The sequence below is a fragment of the Lepus europaeus genome, chromosome 1, assembly GCF_033115175.1.
Source record: "Lepus europaeus isolate LE1 chromosome 1, mLepTim1.pri, whole genome shotgun sequence".
Taxonomy (NCBI): Eukaryota; Metazoa; Chordata; class Mammalia; order Lagomorpha; family Leporidae; genus Lepus; species Lepus europaeus.
Window position 1 is genome coordinate 104,501,691 of NC_084827.1, and position 22,257 is coordinate 104,523,947.

The following is a 22,257-nucleotide window of genomic DNA, read 5'->3' on the forward strand; positions in this document are numbered from 1 at the left end:
ACTGCTTTCCCAGGCCACAGCAGAGAGCTGGATCGGAAGTGGAGCAGCCGGCACTTGAACTGGCTTCCATATGGAATGCCGGCACTGCAAGTGGTGGCTTTACCCACTACACCACAGCGCCGACCTCCCCATTTCATTATTTTTTTCTTTATTTCATTTCTTTCACTCTTTTGAGATTTACTGTCCTTTTCACCCTCAATTTTTGAGGTAAAACTTCAGACCATTTATTTTTCTAGCTTCCTTCCTTCCTAACGTTGAATTCAAAACTCTACTTTTCTCTTAAACATTGCTTTAGTTACATCTCAACATTGAATTCAAAAGCCTTTAAAAATTTCTTTTATGATTTTCTCTTTGACTCATGAGTTATTTAGAAATGACTGATTAACTTAAAGTGATTGTGAATTTAGGATATTTTCTATTATTGATTTCTGATTGAGTTTCACAGTAGTCAATGAACATACTCTGAATGATTTCACTCTTGGAAATGTGTTGAAGTTTTTTGAGGCAGCATAGTTTCAATCTTGGTAAATATTCTATTCACATATGGAAACGATGTTCATTTTAAGTGAACACTTTTATAAATATTAAGTTTATTTTGTTGATTGTCTTTATTAGCTCTTACTGATTTTTTTTTTTCAGCTGTGCTTTTTAGAGTTATTTATTTAAAAGAAAGGCAGAGTGACAGGGAAGGGGAGAGAGAGAGAGAGAGAGAGAGAGAGAGAGAGAGAGAGAGAGAGAGAGAGATCTTCTATTTTCTGGTTCACTCCCCAGATACCCATAACAACCAGGGCTGAGCCAGGTAGAGTCAGGAGCCAGGAACTCTGTCCAGTCTCCCACGTGGGTGGTAGGAACCCAAGTACTTGGGTCACCATGGGCTGCCTCCTATACCATTAGTAGGGAGCTGGATCAGAAGCCCATTTGTCCCAGTCACTACGATACAAGATATGTGCATTCTAAGTAGTGAACCCACTGTGCCACAATGTTTGTCCCTTCTATCAGCTTTTGAATATATTATTTTATCTTCAACTGTTATTGTGAATCTGTCAATTTCTTTTAATTCTGTTAACCTCATCTTTTTTTTTCTTCAAATAGACCAATATCCTCTTATGTATCATCTGTATGCAGTGGCAAGAAATGGTTGGGGAGCGGGAAAAGGGAAGATAGAGAGACACATGTGCTCTGACAAGGTGGAGAATGCATCAGTTCAATCTTCCTACTGACAAGTTCATTCAAAACCCAGAGGATCTGGTTTTCATTGTCTCAGTAAATGTCTAGACTGACTGATGGGCAAGTATCCATTATCACTTCTGCCCGAGGCTTGAGGGCCTCTGAGCCAGCAAAAAGTTACTATGGACTTCTTGTTGTGCTAACAGATGCTCCACCCTCAGTTTCACACACAGGATGGTAAATAGGTCCTTTCTCTGTGTGTCTGTGGGTCAGTGTGAGCAGAATTTTTAGGTCAAGTAGGGCTCAGGAGAGAGCACTTTCCACTGGTGGCACTTGGCTGCATGCACAAAAGGGAAACACTCTGATTGTGTCTCCTGAAAGCTGTGGAGCTTACGAGGGGCACGGAGCCTGCAGAGTTTCAGCTGCTCTGGAGTGCATTCAGTTGCCCTCCTATGGAGTATCTTTTGGAAGTCTTCTGGGACGTCACCTTCCTGAGTACTTGTGATTGGAAAGGGTTTGCAGACCAGAGAAGAGGAGGAATTTGGAGGTGGCCCCCCTTTTTGTGGCGGACTGATTGGCTTCTGGACATTACCTGTGACGCTTGAAATTCTGCAGCCTGCACCATTATTCATTGTCTATAACTTGCAGTTGGGTAGCATGTGGCTGCCAAACATCACCTGGTACAAGGTGCTGCTTTGGTACAGAAGCTTCTGAGACAGAAATTTTGTTGTTCAACTTGTTGCAGGGCAAAATGGAGTTGGAAACTGGTGATACCTGAGTGGGTGATTACCTGGTATTGTAGCCTTGCTAGGGGTGCTGCTCTCTACCTCTCCCTTTCAGGAAAAGGCACCAGCTGGGAGGCTCCTGCTTCCAGGAGGGCTGGATGGTTCCTGGCAGCATGGGAGTCTGACAGTATTGACCATGTTGGACCACTGGGACTGATGCCAGGTGAGAGGGTTGGAGGAGTTGAAGCACTGCTTCTGTTTATGATGTCGTTTGCCAAATTCAGGTCTGTTAGCTGTTGGGTGAGGAAGTTGACATGACTGAATGAAGAATATTGCTTTGCTGCCTGCTCCTCAGTTAGCTGCTGAAATTCAGTCACAACCATGCTATTCAGGAAAATAAAATGTATCTTACTTATTTGAAAGGCGGATTTATACAGAGAGAGGGAGAAAGAGAGAAACAGCAAAATATATTCCATCTACTGGTTCACTCCCCAAATGGCTGCAACACAGCTGGGTGAGGCTGAACCAGAATAGAATGCAATCCAGGTCTCCCATGTGGGCGGCAGAGGGCCATCTTCCACTGCTTTTCCAGGTGCATCATCAGGGAGCTGGATTGGAAGTAGAGTGACTGGTACTCAATCCAGCACTCTTAAGGGATACTGCAGCTTAACCCACAAGCGGTAGCTTAACCCATTGTACCACAAAACTGGCCCCACCTTCCACATTTTGGCTATGCCATTTCCCATACAAAGAAGCATCTCCTCCCCCTTTTTGTGTGTGGACTACTCCTGAATGGTGTTGTTGAGATGACACGAAGCTGCTGCCTTGGCTGAAGAGGAACAGGCAGTTTCTGACTACAGGTGTAGGCAAATTTTGGAAATAGTGGAATAACTGCCTGATTAACAGTGTGGCAGGCCAGTGGGGCTTGATATGTACTGTGTCTCAGGAGGTGGGAAGGAAGAGCATTGTCAGTAATTAGTTGGGTAGTGAGGCATACTGGGGACAGCCGGGGGGATCTGAGATAAAGAAGAAGGATGACCAGGTCCTGGTGAGAGGTGAGAGATGGTAGTAACAGATGATAAATGGAGAGTGGGAATTTTGTTCAGAAGAGTAGCAGCAGGACCAGAGAATGGAGTAGAGGGAGAACTGTTGTGACTCGGTTAGCCTTTTTCTGCTGAAGTAAATTCAGATAATTTATCCACTGCCTGTTGCTGTTTAGGTTCTTTTGTTTTCGTTTCTTCTATCACTTTGGGGTGATCACCACTTGCCCCACTACAGAATAACTATCACCATTATTGGAACTTTCATAGTGAGTCCCCAGGACTTTGGGTATAAAATGCCAACACCTCCAGTTCAGCTTCATTTGTTTGTCCAGTAAACTCCTGCAAATTTTCCCTAGGGCACCCCATCTTCCTCTTGAAGTTTCTTTCCAGCCAGTTGTTCTATTTTCTTCTTGTACACAGTGATAAGTCACCCAGATGGTAAGCCGTGATACCCCTGCATTCCAGAAGCGCCAATCTTCCACTTGGGTAGCACCATCCTCAGTGAATGCTGAAGGTTATTTGGTGCTCGCCGGAGGAAGCAAACTGCCAACTGCTTCCTTATAAGCAAGAGGACTGCCTCAGCATCAGGGCATGGGTTAGGTTTTTCTCTATGGGTGTACTTTCAAGGAGGAATTCACAGAACTGGTGTCAAGTTTTGTAGTGATGTTTCTAAATATTCTTGTAGAAAGGCCCATGGAAATCCTGTGTGAATTCCAACTGGCATTTGCTGTGGTTATTCTCTTTTGAACTATTTTTTTCTTCTTGAATTTGATTTTGTAAACCTCATCTATTTTTTACTTCTTGAATTTGATTTTGTAAACCTCATCTATTTTTGAAGCTATGTTATCTGTTGCATAAAGATTTAGAACAAGTGTACATTTCTCATGGATTTATTTCTTTATCACTTTGGTGCCCTTCTTTATCTCTAGTGATACTAGTTTCTTTATCTACTTCCTCATATTAATTTATCTCTTTCTTGTGTTAGTATTTGCATGTTATGAATTTTGGAGTCATTTTATCTTAACTTCTTATGTCTTTATATATATAAAATATGTCTCTTGTAACAGTTGGTTGAATTTTTTTTTAATCCACTTGGATAGCCTTAGTCTTCAATTTGAATATTTCATTTATTTACCTTTAGTGTGAAAATAATATATTTGGGATTATGCTGTCATCTTACTCTGGTTTCCTTTTGAACTATGATATTCATTATTCATAGATTCCATACTTATTAACCCATTTACTTACTGAAATTAAGCTATAATCTCAAAATTCAGTGCCCAGAGCACTTTCCTAGTTATTCACAGATATGCAGAATGGTGAAGAACTAGAGTCATCCAACACACACATCCTGAACTGAGGTTGAAAATGATACTCTGCCATACTCTTTCAGTTTTCACATTATCAACAAGCATTCTTTCAAAACGTATTCACATTTCTCATGTTATTCTACTTACTTTTTGTTGGTGAGTTCTCTCTTAAAAGAATCCCAAGTGTAGTGCTGATGCCCTAATTGTAAAAGTGGCTAAATTTATAGATTCATGAGATAACTACTACATTTTTTAAAAAGCACAGTGGACATCATTGCTGTGAGCTAAAGAACTAAACAGTCACATCACCCAAGGTCAAGAAAATGTTGTCTTTCTTAGTTGGTGTTGACTAGCTTCCATATTTCAAAAGGAGACACTTACAGCCTGGAAAATGTTCAACTTGCAGGTAAACAAAGCAAGCCCTGCGGATCAGGAAGATGCAGAGGAATTTTAAAAATAGTTCTTAAGTATTTCAGAGGAAAATTGTTGTGTGGTAGACCGGGTTTTCAATGCCAATGAGAATGGCATTTTTCAGAAGGGCATTGGAAAATAAACTTGTAAATAAGGCAAATGATATTTCAGTTGACAAAAATGTTATCAGAGAAATTTAATTGTATATTCCCCATAGGAGTAATAGTTCAGAGTTCATTAAATCAGTGTTCATGGTGATCCTATAGAACTTTAAAGTGAGCATTGGCTGTATTTGTTTTGTGTTTCTTTATATTTCTATCCTTTCTGAAGGCTTTTGTCATATATTTATTTTATATTCTTCTATACCAAATTACCTTCTTGTTTTTCATAATTTTTCCATTGGTTCTTTTGAGGTTTTCATATTCACAAACATATAATTTTAAATAGATATATTTACTTTACCATTTTAAATTATGTACTTTCTATCATTTATATTTCTTAATAACTATAAAACAATGTTAAATAGTAGCCAGATGTGGAATATATTTTCTTTGTTTCTGACTCTAATAGGAATTTCTCCAATATCTCCTTTTAAGTAAAATGCCAACTTTCTGACTGAAGTTTATATCATATTGTATCAAAAGTTATTCGTCAATTAATATAGCGTCATGGATGATGACTTATTAAGTGTGTTTTGACATCTATGGAAATGGTAGGGTTTTTCTCATGCCTGTTAATATGGTAAATTATAGGGGCCATTGCTGTGGCCTGGCAGGTAAAGCTGCTGCCTGTGGACTCCAGTTCAAGTCCCGGCTGCTCCAGTTCTGATCCAGCTCTCTGCTGTGGCCTGGGAAAGCAGTAGAGGATGGCCCAAGTGGTGGGGCCTCTGCACCCATGTGGGAGACCCAGAAGAAGTTCCTGGCTCCTGGCTTCAGATTGGCTCAGCTCCAACAGTTGTGGCCATTTGGGAAGTGAACCAGTGGATGGAAGACCTTTCTCTCCCTTTCACTCTCTGTAACTCTGCCTCTCAAATATATAATTAAATCTTTAAATATATGGTGAATTATATGAAGGGCTTTTTCATATTGAATCACTTTACATGCATAACATAATTCTCCTTGGTCATTATGATAGGAAGTGAAGCGGCTGGGATTCAAACTGGCACCCATATGGGATGCTGGCTCTTCAGGCCAGGACATTAACCTGCTGCAGAAGAAATACATGTGTGTTCTTGCATTTCCTGCCTCTGAATTTCCTGTTGGTAAAACATGTAACCCTCATTTAGTTTTGTCCCTGTTGTTGGGTTTGTATTATATATATAGTCAAACATAATATTTATCTGATACATTTAACTTTATTTCCACACTTCTGTAACACCTCTCTCACCTCCCTAGCTTTCTTTCTCTTTCTCATTCCTTAATTTTGCAATTGACCTTAAGGGCAGATTCATCTCTGTTTTGGCACTTTTCGGTACTTGATTCATATTCACTGTTCTATGTTCCCATCTTCCATTCACCCCAGAAGAGTGGCAGTTTGCTTAGCTGACTACCTCTTGTCCTTTGCATAACAGCATCCTATGGTTCTGAAGGCTGCAGTCTAACTGGAGTGTGCGTAGAGATATACGCTGCTTTTTTTTTTCCTTTAAGTATTTATTTGAGAGGCAGAATGACAGAGGGTAACGGGAGAAGACAAAGAGAGAGAGTAAACCATCTGCCAGTTTATCTGGGTCTCCTATGTGAGTTGCAAGGTCCAAGAACTGTGCCATCATTTACTGCTTTCCCAGGTGCGTTAGCAGGGAGCTGGATTGGAAGTGAAGCTGCTGGTATTGGAACTGACATTCCAATATGGGATGCCGATGTCACAAGCAGTGGCTTAACCCACTGCACCACAATACCAGACTCTTTTTGTGTTTTGGCTCTATCATGAGAACACACACACACACACACACACACGGACATGGACATATTGTTTCCAAACCAAATTGTAATCCTACGTAGGCCTGTTTGGCCACTGGTGTGAAATGGTAACAGCAACAATTTATATACAAAAAAAAAAAATTGTGGGCATCAGAGTCACCCTGGGGTCCTTCAATCAGATCTGGGAAAAACATATTTCTTTGATCCTCCCAGTTGAATACCTTGGTAACCAACACATTCAAATTAGTAAACAAAAACCCAGTCAGGAGAATATACTTGTGTAGACTGCACACTGTCTCACTGAGATGCTTGGGGAATAAGACTATGGTTTTGGTTCTGGAGAAGCTGAGAGACATGATCTTCATACGTACAAAGGTAATTTCTGCACTAATCAGTTCCCTAACTACCATTTTAGTATAAGTGCTTCAGAATCCTTTTATTACTGAAACCTCATTGTGAGGCAAATTGAGTTATAAGCATTGCTAAGATACAATGGTGATTAGGTCATTGTTTTTTTTCCAAATGAGGAACTTAAATCACCTGTTCAGGATCCAACACTTTACATTAGCCATACTTAGATAACATCTAGTTTAGGATAAGTTCATCATTATGTGAATGGGTATAATTGATTATTAAAGGTATTACTTCCAAATCACTACTGCTTATCAAAGTATATATAAGTAGTTGACAAAGTTTGGAATGTGACTTTTGAGTGAATCTCCTAAGGACTACTATAGAGATAGAAAGAGAGTTGGCACTGCTGTACACAGCAAGGAAAACTTTGGGCATGGCAGTCAGCATCAGCCTGGCCCAAGATACTGTCCATTTCAGGATAGGAAGACAAAGGTACAAGGCATGATGGATAAACTTTAATGCCTGCAGATGCCAGGCAGGTGAAGCATACAAGTAGGATGAGCCACAGGGGTGGGTCATAGGTGTATGTCTGTGTTTATTAAGCACATGTAGATGGCACTAGAGTTTCCTGAGGTACACATGACCCTTTAGAAAGAAGCACCTGGTGCTTAGTTCCAGGAACAGTTTGCCTTTTGGGTATAATATTACCTGATGATACACTTTTTCAAGAGAAGCTAGAAATTAATATTTTCCTACTTTCTTTCATGGCTGCTACGGCCAGCGTGCTGCACCGATCCGAAGCCAGGAGCCAGGTGCTTCCTCCTGGTCTCCCATGTGGGTGCAGGGCCCAAGCACTTGGGCCATCCTCCACTGCCTTCCGGGGCCACAGCAGAGAGCTGGACTGGAACAGGAGCAACTGGGACAGAATCCAGTGCCCCAACTGGGACTAGAAACTGGGGTACCGGTGCCGCAGGCAGAGGACTAGCCAAGTGAGCCGTGGTGCTGGCCCCTACTTTCATTTTTGACAAAAAATGTTAAAACACTGTGTAGGTATTCAAATGTGAAATCGTGTCTGTGCACTAGATTGGACCTGTAGGTTACCAGCTTAGGATGAAGGCATGTTTGGAAGGAGTTGGGGCATGGAAAAGGGGTCATATAGAGAGAAAACAAATGATGGTAAAGAAGCTTGAAAACTTTATTTGAATTTATCTTTGATATATTGAAAGCTGAGCATTTTTATTTCAAAGGTTTCAAGAAGGAGGTTCTCTTTCCAGTTTTTCCACTGTGGCTATCAGTTCTTCCTCTCTGCTATTAGAAAGCAGACACATTATGATTGGAATAATTTACATCTACAAATTATGTCATAGAAAAATAATTTAATTACTAACTGTTAACAGGTTGGAATATGCAAAACAAAATAAAGGAGAATAAAGCAGTTTTAGATTTAAAAGCTGATGTCGTAGTAATATTCTGAGAATGGTTTATTCCATTTCCTATCTTTTGGCTACATAGTGCTAAAGGAAAATTTATTTATTGGCATGCAATGCAATATGGCTTCAGAATACACCTCTTAAATTTATAAAACTTAAAATTTCAAACATTCCAAGTAGCTGGCAGGTGTTGTTGTACAGATGATCTTGACTAGTCACAGACTTACTTCCTAGGGATGAGAAAGAAAAGACAAGAATTCGGCATGGTTACAGCAACTAGATGATATAGTAAGTTATATGGGATATATTTCAGTAACTTATTTTAATAAAAAGTCTTTATCAACCCCTTCATCTATAAATCTCAGTCTTTTGAACTCTTAAAATATTTTCATTTAAGTATGACTTACCATGAAGTCTTCCTACCAAAAAAATATGAAGATTCATGAATGATTTTAAAAGCAGTCAAAATCTATCAATAATAGGTGGTTACTTTTTGGCATTCAATTTTTACTACTATAGTTATTAAGGATATAATACCATGTATACTAACATTTAACCTTTGTGCTAAAATTTCAGCACATATGGCAATTTTAATGTGACAGTAATATGTTGATGACAACGTTTCTCAATGTTTCACTAATATCTGTGCTCCTGGAATCTTATTTCTCATAGATACTCAGGAAATATTTTTGGAATGGGCAAATAATTGGATAAAACTGCAATTTTAAAAAATAGCTATAATTATGTAACTCTGAAATGATCTGAACACACAAAATTTTATTATATAACAAGAGGGTAAAGACTTTCCCCTCCACATGAGGGATGACTTGTAGCAGTATGACAACTAATATTTATGAAAGTTTTGATGGTTTTCAGAATGAACTAGAAACCAGTCACCTGTCAGAGATTTTGGTCTGGAGCAACCAGTTTATAAAGTCCCTCGTGGCCAGACTATCAAGAACTGTGTTCATCTCATCTGAGAAGGAGCCATCAGCATGTCTACGGCGTAGCTCTTCAACAATGGTCACTTCTTCTGGGAAACTAAGAAAATGTGGGTTGAAATTCACATGGATTAGATGGTTCATACACATGCATATGGATTGCCTACCAATGGTAACATATACAAGGTTAGAAAACAGTAAAGACTTTTTTTTATAGAGGGTCTACTATGAGCACTTCAGAAAATTCCATGTGAAACGGCAACTGTTGAAAGGAAGAATGCAGAGCTGAGATGAGAAACCAAGCCTGTGCTTTCAATGTTCCAGGTTGCTTCAAAGATTTTAATACGTTGGCGATATGGAAGCTATTGGAGAGATGATTATTTTGCTTATAATTTAATAATTATACTCTTTCAGACCAGTGATTTTTGGAACATCTTGCAAAAGGCAGTATGAAGGATTAAAGGTTAGTCTATACTAGATTTTCTTTATTAATGGTTTACTGTAGCATAATTTTGGGTATCCTCTTTAAACACTATAAAATATTCTCAAGTGTAAGTGACTGTTTTACCACTGGTTTTAGAAATTTGATTGTGGAGAAGGGTGTTTAGAGCAGCAGCTAAGACATCAGATGAGATGCCCACATTCCATATTGGAGTGCTTGGGTTTGAGGCCTGGCTCTGCTCCAGATTCCAGATTCTTGCTAATGCATCCTTGGGGAGGCATCAGGGGACGATTTAACTACTTGGATTCCTGCAAAATCACATAGCAGACATGGAGTGGGTTGCTGGCTCCCAACTTCAGTTTGGCCCAGTTCTGGCTATGGGAGCATCTGGGGAGTAAACCAATAGATGGGTGCTCTTTCTGTCTGCCTGTCTCTTTCAAATAAAGAAATAAAAATAAATTTAGAGTAATAATATAAGTTTGATTGTAAATATTGTAAAAATCAACCAAAATGTGTTTCTTTTCCCCTTGAGACATCTTTAAGTTTCAATATGCTTGTTTTAAATTTGATTTAAAAAATCAGAGTGTCACATAAATTTCCTGCCTCTCATATTTGAAATGTCAATCAATCTGGTCACAAGAAAATGACATGGCTCAGGGATTTACTTGATTGTGTTAAGATCCAAACAAGTAACAAAATATCTTAGTCTCACTTTCAACTTTGATTCTTTAATAGATATGATAAATACTGAATATATGGTTAATTGTATGGATGGTTAGACACACACACACACACACACACTATGATTGTCATTTGATTAACCCATCATGTGTGGTCCCTTTCTGTCTCTATCACATTTTATCTGAGTATTTCTTAGATAAATATATGTTGATCACATATGTAATTAAAGTCAAACTTTATATATTTAAAGTTTTATCTAAATATAGAAATATTTAAAGTTTTTGGCACTATTAGTTCTTTATCTTCAGCTTTCCTGGGATGGTCCTAGTTTAAATTTGTTGTCTAAATGTAGTTATCAAAAGCATCCTATATACTCTCAAAGGTATCCTGGCTTAGACAACAAATTAACAACTAATTTTAACACTACTATATTGGGGGATAAAAATATAACCTGTTAGACTCTATTATTGATGGACTGAACTTTGTGTACTGTTTCTCACCAATTGAGTTATTTCCTTCCTGTATGAGACTGTCTAGTTACTTCTGCAGTCCAGATTCAGATAGTGATAACTGCAGTCTTAGATTGTCTGCATCAAGGAGAGAAATGTCAACTAAGACTGTACAGACTTACTCTCGCCTTCCTCGGCCTTTCACCAGCCAAGCAATGAATTCCTTGGCAGCTTGGCCTTCCAGATAAGAGCTTACATCACTGGTAAAGGTCCCTTCAGCATGTCTCTCAAATTCATCGTGGCGTTTGGCAATGTTATTCCTGAAAGAAATGTGAAAGTTAAATTGAAGCTATGTCTCTGTGGCAATATGGTTCTCAGCTATGGCAACTAGGGGCTCAGGATTCTATGAGAAGGGGTTTGGAGAGTTTGGGAGAGGAGGGTGGCTAGGGAATTTGTGTTGAAACTATATTAATTATCAAGGTTAGGGATTGGTAGAAGAGGGCTGACAGCAGTTAAGAAGGGGATAAATCTCTCCCTCCTTTCCAAGAATATGCACTTCTACCCTTCCACCTCTCCTGCTTATTTGTGCCAATGGCTGTTAAAATTGCACTATTTTTTACTTTAGTCTCAATAGATATGGGCTATCCACTGTCTTATGTGGCTCACAGGCAAGGCAGCTGTTTGATACAGTTAGTATAGGGTCAGAGTTAGATAAGTGATTCAAGGGAAAGCAACGGACCATCTTGAAATGTTCTCAAAAAGACCACATGATAATGGATTACAGAAAATGTGTGATATGTTAGCGAAGGAGGAACGCTAAGAAGAGGAGCCCCCAGCAGCCTCAAGCGTGTGCAGATAGCTCAGAGGAGATGGGCCACCAGCTGCCTACATTATCCCTGGAAGGTCTCATCTTAAACACACAGCAGAAACTGCCTGAGAGCGTGGAATGCTTTACATTAACTTACAAAGTTGTGGCACTCCCATTCTAGAAAATGAGAACAGTTTTCATTTTTTTTTGTCAATTTGTGATGTCTCACATTTCACTGATGCCACCTATAGGTCTTGTCAAGGATCTCCCTGAATGTCTGCTCCTACCATGACAGCCTTCTTTTCTCCAGAGGCACCCTCCCCTGAACAGTTAACTTCGGTTAACAACTGTTCTCTTCCTCCCGCTTGCTCCAGCTTTCACCCCTGCCCTCATTCCCCCTCTCTCCAGACTCCCCTACCTCTAGGCAAATCAAAGTCCTCCATCCTGAGGCTTAGATTCCTCCAACTACTTTGTATGTATAACTCACTTCTCCTAGTGGGCCACTCTCCAAAGAAATTGTGAAATTCCACCATCGCTGTGAAACCCGTGTGGATAATTTCCTCCAATAGCTTAAATGCAGCAAAAGCCCAACACTCGCACAGAAAATCCAACATTAAAATGTATGCCTTACGATAGGCGTGTGTTCTTCTTTGCTGCCTTCTCTCTTGATGCTGTGCAGCTAGGACTTAATTTTAAATGCACACATATCTTGGATTTTATTCTACAAGAAAAGGAATGCATCTGTTTTCATTCCTTACCATGATCAACTTGGCTAGGGGATAATTTTAATGTGAGCACAGTCATGGGTTTGAACCCCATGAGGGAATGTTGAATTTGCTCTATTCTTTAGTCAGAAATTACATTACTAACCTCAAAGGTCCACAAAAGTCAGTTTTCAATTTTAAGGAAAGATGAGTGAGAGCAATCATTACTGAAGCCACAGTTGGGAAAATTATTTAAGGTTTATGTCACACTGGAGCTTGGGTAAGGGGGTTTCAATGGGAGAGGCATTTTGAGGCCAACTCAAAGGTTAGTTGAGCTTGAAAACCATCGAAACTGAAAGAGCTATCTGGTGATCAAGGTAACAATGAATCAGGAGAATTTTTGGACACATTTAATGCTTTGGTGTGCAATTTTTGGATCAGGTTTAGACTCTTGCCTGTTCCTCTTGGTGTTCATCAACCACTGCACAAAATCCTGGGCACGTCTGGAGTCCAGGTACTTGCTGTAGTCACTGGTGAACGTGCCCTGTGAATGGCGCTTGTCTTCGGTCATCTGGTCGGCGTCACCAAGCAGGTCTGTCTGGGAAGCTGGGAAGGATCTGTGAAGGAGAGCGAGTGACACAGCATGCCTGGCTCCTAGGAGTGCACTCACTGGGGCACGTGCTCACTATAAAATGTGGGGCCATGGAAGGAGGAAGGCAGGGTTTAGAGTATTTGCGATGACAGAGCGTGTAATCAGAGAGGCCTCAGTTTGTCATGAGAATTTCGTTGTTTACTATGATGACTATAATCTTATTCTCTGAATTCTGGCAAGAGATTTGTCAAATGACTTCTTCTTTTGTCTGGAATGGGACTGAAAAAATCTTTTTACCAACTAATAAATCTGCTCATGATTATACTTATAATGACAGAGGAGAGCAGTGACTTGAATATTTTAAGGGTGAAGGATAACAGATGATTTGCCTGGGCAGAACATCTATTTTGTAAATACACATTCATATATGAAAACTAACATAAAAGCAGAATTCAACTTCCTAGTTACATGGTAGCCAATGGTGAAAGAAAGATTATCAGAAGTTCAAAGCCGTATGGTGGATAATCCATGTACCAGTAATCAACAGTTGGTTCATGTGGTAAATAGGTGGGAAAATATTCCCTGTATTTAATACACAGAAACGAGATGCTGCTTTTACCTGTCAAACTAGAAAGATTAAACATTGATGAGGATATCCTGAGGAGTGAGTATACACTGTTGGTTGGAGTGTGCACATGTATTAATTTTCAGCAAAGCAGGTTGATATGCTTATCAAAAAGGATTAAGCTCATGGAAACCCTAGACACAGTAGTTCTACTACTAGAAATCTACCCTCAGGAGATAGTAAGAATTGCAGAGAAAATGTATATATGAATATTATTTGCAGTATTCTTTGTGGGAAACTTTGAACCTTCTTATTGTCCAATAGAAGGGGAACAGTTAAATAACTAGTGTACATTTGTGAGATGAAGCAGTACGCAACTGTTAGGTATAATACATTTAGGGGCTGGCGTCGTGGTGCACTAGGTTAATCCTCCACCTGCGGTGCCAGGTTCTAGTCCCGGTTGCTCCTCTTCCAGTCCAGCTCTCTGTTGTGGTCTGGGAGGGCAGTGGAGGATGGCCTGGGTGCTTGGGCTTCTGCACCCACATGGGAGACCAGGAAGAAGCACCTGGCTCCTGGCTTTGGATAGGTGTAGCCCCAGCCATTGCGGCCGTTTAGGGAGTGAAACAATGGAAGGAAGACCTTTATTTCTGTCTCTCTCTCTCTCACTGGATGTGACTCTACCTGTCAAATAAATAAATAAAAATCTTTAAAAAACGGTATAATACATTTAATAAACATTTTAATGATATAAAAAAAACCTAACAATATTCTGTAGGGGAGAAAAAACCTGATGAAAAGCAGTATAATGAATTGAGAGATATTTATATACAGTTACAGAAAATATAGGAAAATAATACATCATCTTTAAAATATGGGATAGTGTTCTTTGGATAGTGAAGTTCTGAATACTTAAAATTTTTACATGTTTTTTAGGTTTGACACCAATGAACGTGTGTAATTTTCATAATTAGAAGTAACATTATTTGTAAAAAAAGTAAAAAAGAGAAAATAATTGTGAATAATTAAAATCTATGCATGTGTGAGTAATGAATGAATGGATCAAGTCATCTTTAGAACTCTAAACTACAATTTCCACGTACTGCAGTTGTTCAACATTTTCCACACCTTTGGTACTGAAATAACACCTACTCTGATGTACACTTGAGGAAAGTGTACCTTTATCACAAGGACACTTTGAATTTGTGAAATTGAAAATTGTGGAAGAATATTTACTGCAAATTCTTGAGTCCCATCATGAAACATAGTTTTCAAGGGGTTTATGCCAACTATAGCTGTCCCTGTTGGTGCAAGTCTAACGATGCAATACCTGGATTTCTCCTCTGTGTCTTGAAGAGAGCGTTGCCAGCTGCCTTGTACCAGCATTACAAACAATCCGGCCACAATGTAAATGCTCTTCATTTTTGCTGCCTGTCAGAATACAGAATGGATTTGGAGGTCAGGCTACCATGCTGAAAAAGCCAGGCTTATTGAGGTTGACTTTAACTATGCGCCTATTACAAACAGAAATACAAAGCTAGTCTTATTGATTTTATTATGATTCCTGCTTTATTTCACCAGAGTCTTTGGAGGCAAAAAAGGATTGAAAATATGTATTCCACTATTAAGCTTTTTGATTAATGTAGGACACTTCTGTTAATGATTAGAAGGCTTGTTTCCAGAACTGAAATTAAAAATGTTCATGATAAACATTTAAAATATCCACTGTGGAATGATACGCTACATATGGTTAGCCTGAACAGCACCTTATCCATAATGCCACCCCTTTCACTATCAGTCTGGCTCTCAATTAATAGTCCTTCACTTCCAAGCATTTACATTATACTGCATTTCAACCATCTTAAAGCAGCCTCAGGCTACAACTTGGCATACCAGCTGTCGGATCAGATGTATTATTCATTTATATTTTAAATAGTGTAACTTGGTCTAGACTTTGTAATTATAAAGCGGCCAACAGATTTGAGGTATTTTAGGGTGCTTTGACCTGTTCTAAATTAAAGGGAAAAATCATTTTAAAGACAAGCAATTTGCAACAAGAACTAATGTTTCTGGCAACTTGAACAATCACAGCTAAGAAACTAAGAGATGACTATCATAAAAAAAATGAGTGCCTGCTTCTGAAGTGTTGGAACTGCCCACGTTGTTCTGCAGTTGGCCTTAGTCCAGGGCATGTCATCCTCTGCTGGTGAGACCATGGGCTTCTCATAAGATACACCTGATTGCTTACCCTCTTACCACAGCCAGATGTCCCATAAGCCATGGGATGCCAATATGTGATGATAAAGCATGAATGGGAGGCAGAAACCACCATGAGCATGGGGTAGAATGTCCCCACAGAGCAAGCTCCTTTATTTTCTGAATGGATACCTCAAGCCCTATATTTGTATGGACTTCTCTGCTACTTTGAAATCTAACCATGTTTCTTTCGAGAAGTGGGTATTTCAATTTAAGTTTGTGCTTATCCATAAATAATTTGAATGAGTATTTTTAGCAAAAGACATTTGGTTTGGAATAAGCATTTTACAAATATTATCATTTTAAACTATCAATCTTTTCTTTAACATCCTAGCCATATTTACTATCCATCTCTGGCACTAAAACAGAGACTGTAATACCTGCTGCAGTAACTTTATTCTTTGAAATATTGAATCTTGGGGGCCGGCTTTGTGGTGTAGTAGGCTAAGCCTCCATTTGCGGCGCCAGTGCAAATGGGTGCCAGTTCCTGTTGCAGCTGCTCCTCTTTGGATCCAGCTCTCTGCTATGGCCAGAGAAAATAGTTGAAGATAGGCCAGTGCTTGGGCCTCTGCACCTCCATGGAAACTCTTGGCTCCTGGCTTCAGATCGGCCCAGCTTACACTGGCCACTGTGGCCATTTTGGGAGTGAACCAGCAGATGGAAGACCCTTCTCTCTGTCTCTCCCTCTCTCCCTGTCTGTAACTCTATTTCTCAAATAAATAAATAAAATCTTAAAACATTTTAAGAAAAGAAATGTTAAATCTCTGCAGATTAAGTGGCCAATTAGACAAAGAAAAACAGTAAGAATTATATATTTACCCTTCTTCCTTCATTAACATTAAATGACCAATTTGGTGTTTTGCTATGCTTGTTTTACCAATTGGGAAATTTGGGAAACTTTACCAGTATATTAGGAAGTTTTTCTGATTCTAAATCTCAATTATAATATCTATGTTTCCGGAACTATTTGCAAATTAAAGCAAATGCTTCTTTTTAGGATTGTACCACTGTTGGAAAGTTTCTCGTAAAAGACTAAAAGCTGTCAGTTTAGTCCAAAATAATCCCTTCCATTCAAAATCCCTAAAGATTTTGCAATATCTTCAATCATGCCCTACAGAGGTATATTTAGAGCAGATTTTACTCTACCATTGTGGGTGCTGATGGAATATGAAACAATCATAAATAAATAAGGGAATAAATAGATCATTAATAAATAACCATAAATAAAGGAATGCTTGAAGTCCTTTAAAACCAATCAAATGAGTTCTATGGAAAGAATGAACTGGTTTAAACATCTCATGTATTTGTTTTTGAGTCTATAGAATTGTGAAAAAAATTAACAGAGTTAACCCATTGCTTGAATTCTATTGCTAAGAGAGCAAAATATTTATGTTATTTTAGTATCGAAATATTATTCAATAAGAAAATACTTTCCAGTTACTTTTACTCTTCTTTTGTAGCCTAGGGAGAGAGTCTGAAATTGTGTACAACCCCCCCATTTCCATTCAAATTTTTCAAAGTCAACTAGAGTAACAGTAGTAATCTCTGTGAGGAGAATCTTTTATAAAGATTAACCCCAGACCTAGGAAAGAAGATATTTATATTACGTCCCTATGTATATTGGCATTGTAGAACACATAATTCCTTTTAAAACTGGCCAACTCTTTTCATAACAGGTCCTCAGTATGTGTGGAAAAATACACCATTTAATCACTTACTCCACTGAGGATCTTTGCAAATTTGCTCTTTAAAAGCTTAAATATGTGGGTACTTCAAAACATTTATGGAAAATGTGTATTATCAAAGTATTCACGAATGTCAAAACTACTTCTTGCACCAAAACAAATTTATCTTTAAATTCCATTTTCCATGAACTTTGTGCACTATCCTCATAGATACTTTAGAACATCTAATTTTTTTCTAAAAAAAGTACTAAAATTTTTCCAGTTTATAGTGATTTTAGGTTTTATTTATTATTACTGGTCCTCACCATATATCAAATGATTATTAATACATGGCTTTACTCAGATTCATCCAAAGAAATCCCAAAAACTAGATGGTACTTTTTTTCCACACCAAATACGCTATGTCTTATTTACAAAGAGCTTATTTCATGGACTTTGATTTTTTTGATAAACCTCTCAAATTTGAATTTTTGAAAGACAGATATTGAATTCACTCTTGGAAAACCAGAGATTTTAATTGGTAAAGAGCAATTTCTGTTATAGCCTTTCTAATGGACGCATTTCTGTTGAATTTAAAAGGCGCCTTCTGTTCAAAGTACTATACACATTTATCAAATCTAAGGAAAAATATTTATTTGTCAAAATGTTACAATTTATTTTAAAATTCAGTTTTCATAACAATTAAACCTTATAACAAGTGCCTTCATTTCAATCTTTGTTTTCTATTTTGTATCATTGTGCTGAATTGTTTCTCTGACTCAATTTGCAGCTTCAGTATGTTAAAGTACATGTAAACACATTTGATACTTTTTCATCTCAATTCTGTTCTATCTATTATTAATAATAAAGTACAAAATGAAAGAACACTTTAATTCATAGTATTTGCTCCCTTAACGTACTAAACTGTCTCCAAAACAGGATTCACAGTTTTGCGATCATCCAATGTCAGCCTTACCTTCTGAATACTGGCGTGTGGAACAGAGCAGGTGGAGAGAGAGCAAGCCCTCTGTGGACACTGGATGTACTCTGTGCCCTGGACTCTGCACTTCTGCAGCAGACCACACTGCTTTATATACTCTCCAGCTCTCCTAGCCCACAGATATTATGCTGACAATATAAATTTCTCAACTGTAAATAATGGGTCTTTGTTACAAATGATTTCACTCGCCCACTCAGTTTGCTCATCTGCATTCTCTGCCTGTATTGGGTGGGACATCAGAGACCCGGAAACTTTTTATTGACTCTTGTGCCTTTTCCTTTTATTTTTGTTGGGAATGGAAAGGACAGTTTGGAAATTCATTCAGGCATGAAATTCACTTGTTATCTGACGTAAATTTTGATGTTGAGGAAAAAAGAACTTGACATTATGTAGTCTGTAGCTAGCCCCATTTTTAGCATGGCCTCATTTGAGAGTCTTTCAGTTTTAATACTTAGACATGATGGATTTATTGAGTTTAATAATTGATTAATTCATCCATTTATTAAAAATAGCAAATCATTAATTCAACACATACTTATTAAAAATCCTCTCCTCTCCACTGTATGGAATTAATTTGCATTGTTTTTGTGGGGAATTTTAAAAAATGTCAGTTAAAATGTAACGTGGCCCATTGTAATAAATTAAACTTGGAAAGAATATAGCAAGAAGAGTATTAAACATCCAAGACAGGCAATGTTAATACTCCTATGGGTATTTGAATTCTGACCTGACTGATAAAGAGAACGAGGCACTAAATTACAGAAGAATGAGATGTGGAGAGAATTGCCAAGATGAGATGCATACTGTCATATTTCCTGGGTTTTGTGACCTTCCATACAGGTCTAGAGGATTTGTAAGATACAATTTTCGTCACTTTGGAGAAATAGAAAAATGTGAACTAATCTGGACAGCTAGCATGAGAACTAATGTCAGCATAATTAAATTTTAGTCTTTTTTTTTTTTTTTTTTATTCTTGACAGGCAGAGTGGACAGTGAGAGAGAGAGACAGAGAGAAAGGTCTTCCTTTGCCGTTGGTTCACCCTCCAATGGCGGCCGCGGTAGGCGCGCTGCGGCCGGCGCACCGCGCTGTTCCGATGGCAGGAGCCAGGTGCTTCTCCTGGTCTCCCATGGGGTGCAGGACCCAAGCACTTGGGCCATCCTCCACTGCACTCCCTGGCCACAGCAGAGAGCTGGCCTGGAAGAGGGGCAACCGGGACAGGATCGGTGCCCCGACCGGGACTAGAACCCGGTGTGCCGGCGCCGCAAGGCGGAGGATTAGCCTGTTGAGCCACGGCGCCGGCCTAAATTTTAGTCTTGCCACTATCAGCAAACTGTGTGACCCTGGTAGAGCCACATACTTTCTCTGTGTCCTTGCCTCCTTATTTGTAGGCTGAAGAGGATGGTTAATTGTCCCTTCCAAGCTAAAAGTAAAAGCATCGCAACATTTTCTAACCAGATTCCTTTGCATGATATCCCTGGTGACTTTTGTGAAAGTAAATGACAGAGGCAACTGGAGAAACATTCCAAATTCACTTAAGGGTTCGATTTGTGGATCAGACCAACTGTTAAATATATGGCTACTTAAAGGCCATGGAGATCAGTTTGGTGTCAATTTGGGAGACCCTACTGAGGGTCTTTTTTGTCTATTGATGATATGAAAGTCTTGCTGTCTAAAGTGTGGTCCAAGGACCAGCATCTGGGACTTTTCTAGAAATACAGCCCAGAAGTATTGAATCATAGTCTGCATGTTAATGAGATCCCCAGGCGATTCATATACATATTAAAGTTTGTGAAGTTCATCTGCAGGAAGCAATCACCTCACTTAAATGTTTGCTGGGGTCTTGATCTGAGGATTGCTTCTTGGCACTGCCAGCAGAGGGGGTGAGAGAGCAGAGAAAAGTGTCAAGCCTTAGGTCCTCCTGCAGTCAACAAGGTATAAATAACAATCATGGCTTGAAAGTGAGTGTTGGTTAATGTACGATTAAATTGTTCTCTCCTCTGGCTACAATCTTCATAAATATATTATTTGTGTGTATTTTTGCTCACCGTTTTGGCAGATTCAGTTCCATTTTTTTCCTATTGTCTGTTTGACATGTTTCTGTTTGTCTCCATTTCTTTCTCTCCCTCCTAGGACACAACCTGTTTGTGGAGCAGTCCTAAGAAGTGAGCTCTGTGGATGACACATACAAAACCCTGAACACAGTGCTGCCATCTCAGTGAATACGCCATCCCAATATTTTACTCCAAAACTTCATTCTTCCCCCTTCACCCTACTTGTTTTCTATTATGTAGAAGTGAACATCTCAAGTTTTTCCAGAAATTTCTTCTCACTTCCTCTAGCCAATCAATCAGGTTATTGGGGACCCACATCCTCACAATGCTAAGCACTTTGAGAATGCATTTGTATCACAAGTCCTCCTCACACTGCTCTCCCGCCTCAGAAGGGCAAGTCAAGCTTGTTCGTAATCAGGCACTGTATTGTCAGAAAATAAGACAAAAGTCAAGTACAATTTGTTCCTCCAGGTCTTTGCACAATGCTTCCCCAACACCAATTTCTGCTTGGCCTTCAATTCCTATCACTGCCATTAGTTAGTTGAGGCAGAGATGTGAGGCAGTGAACGTGGTAGCCCTGTATTTGTACGACCAATGTTTAAAAGGTTGTATGGAAGCAGGGAAGTTCTAGGAGTGTTGATTAGAGTTCCCCCATCAGGTAGCAATGACTGGTGGTTGTCAATGGGTCTGACTCCACAGTGGTTACGACATACCTCCTGCAAGGTCATTGTGTCTTGACATAAGAAATAGAAGACATTTACTACACGAAGCAGGATGGAAATTTTTCCATTAATTTTCTTTGGAGCAAATAAGTTATTTGATCAAGGGTTTCTTGCTTTTTTATAATGCTTAGGACCAGGGACAACTTTGATGGGTGTGACCTGTGAGGCTGCATGGGGCTGCAGGTGTAGAAGGACACTGAGCTTGCTTTAGTGCTTACCTTTTTTTTTTTTTTTTTTTTTTTTTTTTTTTTTTTTTTTTTTTTTTTTTTTTTTTTTTTTTATTTTTTTGACAGGCAGAGTGGACAGTGAGAGAGAGAGACAGAGAGAAAGGTCTTCCTTTTGCCGTTGGTTCACCCTCCAATGGCCGCCGCGGTAGCGCGCTGCGGCCGGCGCACCGCGCTGTTCCGATGGCAGGAGCCAGGGGCTTATCCTGGTCTCCCATGGGGTGCAGAGCCCAAACACTTGGGCTATCCTCCACTGCACTCCCTGGCCACAGCAGAGAGCTGGCCTGGAAGAGGGGCAACCGGGACAGGATCGGTGCCCCGACCGGGACTAGAACCCGGTGTGCCGGCGCCGCAAGGCGGAGGATTAGCCTGTTGAGCCACGGCGCCGGCTTAGTGCTTACCTTTTAACACATTCAAATACTTAATAATTTTTGAACAGAGTCCCATATTTCTTTCAGTTGTCCCCCCAAAATTATGTAGCTTGTCCTGTTTATGACCTCACCTTACAAAACCATGTGATATGGAGTGGTTGAGGGTTTACTTTGTGAACCTGTTCTAAATACTTAGGCTGAAATGCTTGAGAATGGCAACACTGAGTTTCACACCAGTGGCAAATCTATGAGCAAGGAGGACTCTCTTATTTTTTAAGATTTCTTTATTTGAAAGTGGTTATGAAGAGACAGAGAGAGATTCAGAGAGTCTTCCATCCACTGGTTCACTCCCCAAACAGCCACAATGGCCAGGGCTGGCCAGGCCATAGCCAGGAATCAAGAGCTCCATCTGGGCCTCCCATGTGTGTGGCAG

At 39.4% G+C, this 22,257-nt stretch overlaps 1 protein-coding gene and 1 pseudogene across 2 annotated transcripts; both read right to left on the minus strand.

Annotated features, from left to right (window-relative positions):
* Positions 1-1,459: 1,459 nt before the first annotated feature.
* LOC133763026 (tubulin polyglutamylase TTLL5-like) lies at positions 1,460-5,782 on the minus strand (annotated as a pseudogene).
* A 2,324-nt stretch (positions 5,783-8,106) lies between these two features.
* On the minus strand, positions 8,107-18,506 carry GCG (glucagon). 2 transcript variants are annotated; one of them, XM_062199993.1, is made up of 6 exons: positions 18,432-18,506; positions 14,866-14,966; positions 12,837-12,998; positions 11,052-11,189; positions 9,254-9,397; positions 8,107-8,586 (listed from the first exon to the last, which is right to left on the minus strand). In XM_062199993.1, exons 2-6 carry the CDS (start codon positions 14,955-14,957, stop codon positions 8,580-8,582), a joined length of 543 nt encoding a protein of 180 aa, XP_062055977.1. In that variant the 5' UTR covers positions 14,958-14,966; positions 18,432-18,506; the 3' UTR covers positions 8,107-8,579. The 2 variants fall into 2 exon arrangements, with proteins under 2 accessions (XP_062055977.1, XP_062055985.1); XM_062200001.1 differs by lacking the exon at positions 8,107-8,586 and having other exon boundaries at positions 9,250-9,397.
* Positions 18,507-22,257: the final 3,751 nt, after the last annotated feature.